This window comes from Bemisia tabaci, chromosome 8 (genome assembly GCF_918797505.1).
Source record: "Bemisia tabaci chromosome 8, PGI_BMITA_v3".
In the NCBI taxonomy this organism is placed as follows: Eukaryota; Metazoa; Arthropoda; class Insecta; order Hemiptera; family Aleyrodidae; genus Bemisia; species Bemisia tabaci.
This window is the reverse complement of record NC_092800.1, coordinates 9,637,112-9,644,506: the sequence shown is the minus strand read 5'-3', so window position 1 is coordinate 9,644,506 and position 7,395 is coordinate 9,637,112. Positions and strand designations below refer to the sequence as shown.

Genomic DNA, 7,395 nt, shown 5'->3' with positions numbered 1-7,395 from the left:
TATAATGATATATGTTTGATGCTCCGCAGCCCGTAACAACTAACAAGTTATACAACAATAACAATTTAAGCAGCGGGTAGCAAGGCTAATTTTCAATACCACCACAATAATTTTCAACAACCAACAAAATTCAATACCACAATAATTCAATACCATCCAAACGCTTCGGCTGAAAACTCAGCCTTCCTCGGTTGGATAAAAACAGTAAACAAAATTTTAGAAGAAGAAGAAAAAAAAACTTAGTACGTGGCTGTACCTTTCAAAGCGAGAAAATTATTGTTCTAACAACAGCGAAAATTAGCCTTAAATTGTTATTATAGTATGTCCATATAGCCCGTGGGTACACTGGAAAAAAAAACACATTGGATCTAGAGTCCAGACTCTTGAAAATATCGACAAGAAAAAATACTCTTGATTCAGTCAAATTTAAGCTTAAATCAAGAACCCGGCCAGCCTCTTAATTTGAGCGGATTATTTTTTTTCGTCAATGTTTTCAAGAGTCTGGACTCTAGATCCAATGTGTTTTTTTTTCCAGTGTACGGCTTTTACGGCCGGAGTTTTTTTGCAGTGAGTTTATCACATTTTCTTTTTCCTCTGCGGAGCTCGGTTTCTGTAGCTGGAAGTGTACGAAAGCGGAGTGCTGAGGTATCTCCTGAGACTGCTCTGGGACGCAGCCCTGCTCACCCTGCTGCTGCTTCTGTTGATGGTGGAGCGGGCCTTGCTGAACCAATGGTCCCATTTATATGTATTTCCTGACCAGATCCTCGCACATCTCTCCAGGCAGCTCATCCAAGTTTCCGTGTCCGAATCCGAAAGCGGGTTATTCAGATATGCCTTCATCCGATCTTCGTCATCTGAATCCGATGGGGTCTCAGATCCCAAGTACCTGAATAAGAGTTAAAATAGAATTGATGAGCTTGTTTTTGAAATTTAAAGACGCATGCGGCGTGGACGTTCAGTAAAGGCCAAGATACACACGGCAGTTAATCGCCGCGAGTGAAAGACGGAAGCCAATGGAGAGCCTTGATTTCGATATATCGACGTCAATGGATCGAAATCAAGGCTCTCCATTGGCTCCCGTCTTTCACTCGCGGCGATTAATCGCCGTGTGTATCTAGGCCTTAAAAGGTTGGCGGCAGGGAGTGGAGGAGATCAGGTGTCATTTGCCTGGTGATCTGTCGGAAGTTCGATTCCAATGGATCGTATTCGATAGTGATTCGATGTATCGTTTGGTTCAAAACAATGAAACATAACCTCAAACCAAAATTTTTAGGTATTCGTTAGATGAGCTGAAAATGAGAAATTTCGTAGCAATTTTACTACTCTTGGCCTATTAGTACTCACACGAATCAAAAATCTATCACAAACAACCCGCTCGGTCAAATCACTCAATTTTTCAGACAATTTTGTTCGTAATTTCACGTAAAGCTCCTGAGAATTTCAAGAAAAGATATTCATAAATCTCCGTCAGAATAAAAATTTTATCGGAGGAAACCTGGCAACTCTCGAATGTTCATACGGCGTTCTTCCTTAGCACGGCAGTATTGGTAGTAGCACTTGATTAACTTGATAGGTGAACTTGTAGCCAAAGTGCTAAGAAATGTGCAAGAATTAATTAATGAGGAAAAATCAAGAGGACAAGTTCAAATCAAAGTGCCGTTTGCAACCATGGATTCCCGCGCTCATTTACCCACTCACACAAGCACCCAGCGCAAAACCAGGCTTCACTTTTTCCCCGTGCTTTTAGAAACGAGCACTCCGTCTTTATGTCTTTGGGAGGGGCACGCGGCGACAGGAGGTTGTCTCAGTAAAATCGAGTTTTCTCGCGAATCCTTCGACCAATTTTCAAAAACTAGAACTTTTTTTAAAGCTCAGAGTACGTAAGCTATTTTACTTTTTACCGATTTGATTTATCTCTTTTTGTTTGGAAGATACAAGGTAGGGAACCTTACTTTTTGGATGACTCTAGTAGCTCCCCAATGAAGAATCGTCCAGCCTCGAATACAGTTTTCCGGTGCGCATCCGCGACAAAAGTGATCGACTTGGTCAATCTTCGGGTTTTCTCGAACGTCTCCTGCGCCTGCGCCGCGACTCCTTTCACAGCTACTGCCTTCTCTTCCTCAATTTTCTCTTGCACTTCCTCGAAATAAGTTATCTCCTCGGGGGTCATCTCGCGCCCAACGCGCTCAAGGTTCGTGTACCAACGTGATTTGTTTGGGCCCATCCGGTGTTTTGTTCCTACCTCCTTCAAGTCATCTATATTCTGACATAGTGTTTTATATTTTTTGCTCGGAGAAACGAGGAAAACTCTCTTACCTATAACCTCAATAGTTATCGGCACGTTCGGGCTGATGACGAACACGTGGAGGGACTCGTGGTTAAACTCGAGAATCTCACCCTGTCAAATGATAAATTGTACGATAAAATATATTCAAATAATGCACTGAAAAAAAAGTTACGACGTACAATCCGTAATTATAGACATAGATGTGTAATTTGACTATTGATCGACTATTTTTATGACAATGCCTTTTTATGAAACATTTTCGGTTAAGGGGTCACAAGGAATAGCCCCTTAACCATAGGTCGCACGATCCCACAATTCCCACACACACACGAGCTGAATTTTTACAAGTGGATCTGTTTTACGTTCTCAACTCAATGATAGAATTAGGGGTGCAAAAACGCAGGTCAACTTTGACAGCGGTTTTCTTGAATCCCCGTTTTCCATCATTAAACTTTGCATTGCCTCTAAAAGATCAATTTTAGATATTAGATAACTTTAGGTAATCATTTTGCCAAATAATGCAGAGTCAACCCCTCTGAACTATGGTCATCCTTACCTCCTATTAAATAGTTTTTTTTACCCTGTTGTATGACAAATAGCTTATTCTCGAAACTACCCTTTTTAAACTGTGAATCTCAAAATGTCATAACTTCCATTGAATTCAACATATTTAGGTGCAAACATTGGAAGTCAAAATATAAAATTACTCACTTGCACGTACGAGGTCTGTTAGATTAGAAACCGGATTTTGGTCATAACTAGCCCACAATGCGTCCGAATTAGGTTTTTTCTTGAGCTTTCCTTATAGCTGGAAATAAACTTAAAAACGCTACGTTCACAGATTTTGTTTATTTTGATCAGTGTTCATTCTGTGTCATCTTGAATACGAGTAAGTCAGGTGCGTTTTGCGATTTTCATCATGCGATCACTGATGAAGCAAAGATTCAACATTAAATTTTGTTTTAAACTCGGTATACCTTGTACCGAAAATTTTGGTATATGCTAAGTAAAATTTACCATGATCATTGTATGAGATGTTCCCACTGTTTTGAATGGGTTAAACGATTCAAAACTGGTCAGGAGTACGTCAAAGATGAGGAGCATGAGAATCGACCCTCAACGGCAACTGACATTTGTCACGTGGAAGAAGTGCGGGCAAAAGTGCTCAAAAATGGTCGTTTCGAGCTTGTGAACAGAATAATATTTCTGAAGACTCTGTACATACAATTTTGATAGAATATGTAGACACGCATCGAGTTTCAGGTACACTTGCTCCTTGATTGTTGTCCGTTGAACGAAAATCCAACCAAATGTCAATTTCCCTTTAGCTACTTGAACGTTCTAACAATGATCCCACATTTTTGGATTGGATAATTTTCGGTGACAATACTTTGGTGTACGGCTACGATATGGAGACGAAATCCAAATCGTCCAAACGTCTTTGTGGGTTGAAAAATGTAGTGCAAGACCGAAAAAAGAGAGACAAGTTCGGTCAAACATAAAAATCGCAAAACACCCTTGAGGTTACCTTACTCCAAGCCACATACCAACGAAGCTAATTAGGATTTTTCAAATTTGTGAAGGTAGCGTTCTTAAATATATATTCAGCTATCAGAAAAGCTCAAGAAAACGTAATTTGGACGCAATGTTGGCTAGTTATGACCAAAATCCTGTTTCTAATCTAACAGACCTCGTATTTGTCATCAAGCGAAATACGTACAAGTAAGTAATTTTAAATTTTTTTCATATTTCTTGTGCAGCCTCCAACAGCGAATTAGCTTTTGATTTTTATTAAACCTTATAATTACCTTCCAGGTGATTGAATTTCTGTCTGGCGAGTATTTGCCGCCGTTGGGTAGGTCTCCATTTCGCTTTATTCCTCTGAAATTAAGATAGATGTTCGTGAGGGCAGTGACGGCGGTTTCCATGTTGTTCAAGTTGCTGAAGACCAAGGCGCCGATGACGAAACTGTTCTTTAACATGTCTCTCTTCTGCAAGGAGCTGTTCTCGTAGTTCGCGTCCCATTTTCCAGGGTTTATACTCCTGTCTAGGTAGATTCGGATTGGGTTCAAGTTTGCTGCGTCGTTGTGAGTGAGTCCTCTAAATAGCATGTGCTTGAAGCCAAACGCAGAATTTATGATCGCCTGAAAATGTCAGGAGACAGGTTTTTAAAATCGTCCGAGCCAATGATTTGGGAAATCATTTTTCATTTTTTATACTATCGGCTCTCTGAGCCTCTAAATTTTAATTTTTGATCACAGTTAGCTCTTTCATTCTACTGGGTCGATTTTTATGATTTTTGCGGGTATTGAACGTTAATAGCTCTTAAATGAGGGGCTTAGAGGACGAGACGTATAAGTGCAGTTTTTGAAAAAAAATTAAGATATTAACGACTTCAAGAACAACTAGTTTTAATGCATATTCTGTGAAAAATTCGCGCCCAAATTCCAATTTTTCATCATCAAAAAGCCAGGTTGAACTTTCCTTCCGCCATTAAGATCTATGGAATTTCGAAACTTTAAACACGTATCTCTCGAAATAGCAAAAACTGTACAAATGCGCCTCCTCCTCTGAGCTCCTAAAATGAGCTCAATCTACTTAGTTTTTGAAACTATGACCCACGGTTTTTTATCATTACGTGATACAGTTGAAAGCTCTTGCATTTAAACTTTGTGAATTTTCATTTTTTGTCACAGTTCTCTCTGTAGATCTAACGCGCATATTTTCATAATTTTAACTGTCATAAGGATGATCTAAATAAGCTCGCTCTATTTAGATCAACTTTCGGAGATCCGTAAAGTGGGCACTGGAGGACGCGAAACGCCCTCTCGGGGTTGGGCGGCGCACAGTGGATAGTCAATAGAAGGGATCGGTCACAATTTGGGAACTGTAAACGCTTATAACTCCGTTTATACAAAATTTTGAGGTTCTGAAAGTGATTCCGTTGGTTTCCTCGTGAAATTTTCTATTGGAAGTACCCTTTGAAATTTAAGATGTGACAAAATAAATATCAAAATTTGCAGTTTTAGTCAAGCATGTCATCAAAATCAGCGAACATTGTAGTACAATGTCTGAAAGGTAGTAGCACTGAATAAATTGGTATTATTGGTATTATTGGTATATTGGTATTTGGTTATTGGTTATATTGGTAGCCGAGTGCTAGAATTAATGTAAAATTTTCTTTAAAAAACTTACATTTTATTAACAAACTTAGACCGAAGCTTTTTGAAGCAAACGCTTCAAACGCTTCATCGTCAGGGTCACAAAATCGATATCACAAAGGCCATAATTTAATTTCAAACAAGGTAACAGATTTCATCGATGTTAACAATTGATAACAGGCTATTAGATGAAGCGATGAAGCGTTTGCTTCGAAAAGCTTCGGTCTAAGTTTGTTAATAAAATGTAAGTTTTTTAAAGAAAATTTTACATTATTTGTAGCACTCGGCTACACTCCAAATACCAAAAACGTCATGTCCAACCTCTCTAATTAACTCGTTTCACCGTGTGGCGTGACAACCAGGGAGCGCAGCATCCTAGTTTTTATGTATTTCGATCGGTTTAAGGGAAAAGGACCTCAGCCCACGGAGACAAAATTTACTGCTGAACCATTGAGCTCTTGCATTCATCATGGATTTGCGATTTGAAACTTTCCTCTTGCAAAATCTTGTGAAGTTCATAATGTCAGTCCTTTTTTTTCCTGAAACGAACTACCGAGCACAAAAAAACTTTCAAAGTTGATGCCGCAGTGGAGGGGATCGCCCACGCAACGCTAGGAGTCGATATTCACATTCAGTGAATTCTTCACAGATTGAGAGCAAATACATTAGCAAGGTTGCCACCTTGTTTCGGCGATCAGAGGCTAGAATTGTATCCCCATGCAATGTAGTACTACATGAGTTTTTCCAAAGAGGGAGTTTTCACCCATATGAATTTTACACTACCCAGGAAGTCGTAGGGGAGGTCGAGTTGAAGGTGATCTTGATTTCTAACTCCAGTTCCTAGTTATTCAGGCGTGTCCTCGAGAGCTGTGCTCAATTCTAACTTTTGCAACTTTTCTCAATGTCAATATCAAAATATTTTTCGGTGGGGAGAATCGAGAAAAAATTATCAATCATTTCGCTGCGGCGGCCATTGAAAACACAAAGATGACAACGGAAGTTACTCGTCCAGAGACAACACTTGTCGGACAACATGCTAAACTATGATGCATGATACAACTATTCCAACTCCTAAGCCGCACAAATTGCATAAATCGAGTTGTAGGCGAACTTGATTTCCAACTCCAGTTAGTTCCTAGTTAATCAGACGTGTCCTCAAGAGCTGTGCTCAATTCTAGCTTTTGCAACTTTTCTCAATGTAAATATCAAATTATTTTTCAGTGGGGAGAATCGAGTAAAAGTCATTGGACATTTCGCTGCGGTGGCCATTGAAACACACCACACAAAGATGACAACGTAAGTCACTTGTCGGACAGCATGTTAAACTAAGATGCTGGATACAATTATTATATCAACCCCTGAGTCGCTGAAATTGCATCCATCAAGATGAAGGCGAACTTGATTTCTAACTTCAGTTTCCAGTAATGCAGGCATGATCGAGAGAGCGTTCTAACTTTTTTGCAATTTGATGAAAACGCTTGTAGGTAAAAAAGAAGAAAAAACACGTACATGAAAAGGATCATAGATGAATATCCGTGGGCAAGAAAAGTATTGGGTGAAAACACGTGGGTGAATAGTTCCTTAGGCGGCAAGACTGTGGGTGAGTAGAGCCATGGCAACCTTGCTAATGTCAATTCGCCCCCTATCTGTGCATGGAGAGTTTGACTGTATTTAGAGGTGAACTCTCAATGAGTATCACCTCCATTACGGCAACTTTGAGAACTTTTTTTGCGCTAGGAGGTTCGTTTCAGAAAAAAATAGTATTGTTTCGCACGACATTTTACGCTAAGTTAACTACTTGAACTGCAAATTCCTGAGGCATAAAAGCGCTCCATTAGGAACAGTGTCAATCTTCCTATGATGAAAGATCAAAGATTCAGCTAAAATTAAAAATTAACTGTGGGGTTACTGACATTCGATACGAAATATCGGCACATTCGGCATCGC

General features: G+C 39.6%; 1 protein-coding gene across 1 annotated transcript; it reads right to left on the bottom strand.

The window, feature by feature from the left end:
- Positions 1 to 576: 576 nt before the first annotated feature.
- On the bottom strand, positions 577 to 2,466 carry LOC140225268 (uncharacterized). The gene is made up of 2 exons (XM_072303543.1): positions 1,953 to 2,466; positions 577 to 886 (listed from the first exon to the last, which is right to left on the bottom strand). Exons 1-2 carry the CDS (start codon positions 2,222 to 2,224, stop codon positions 577 to 579), a joined length of 582 nt encoding a protein of 193 aa, XP_072159644.1. The 5' UTR covers positions 2,225 to 2,466.
- Positions 2,467 to 7,395: the final 4,929 nt, after the last annotated feature.

What these genes read in the sequence shown, in the direction of transcription:
- LOC140225268 (XM_072303543.1), bottom strand. Translation starts at nt 2,224, where the DNA reads ATGGGCCCAAACAAATCACGTTGGTACACGAACCTTGAGCGCGTTGGG. An exon ending in CTACTAGAGTCATCCAAAAA is followed by an intron (nt 887 to 1,952) that starts GTAAGGTTCCCT and finishes ACTCTTATTCAG; the next exon opens with GTACTTGGGATCTGAGACCC.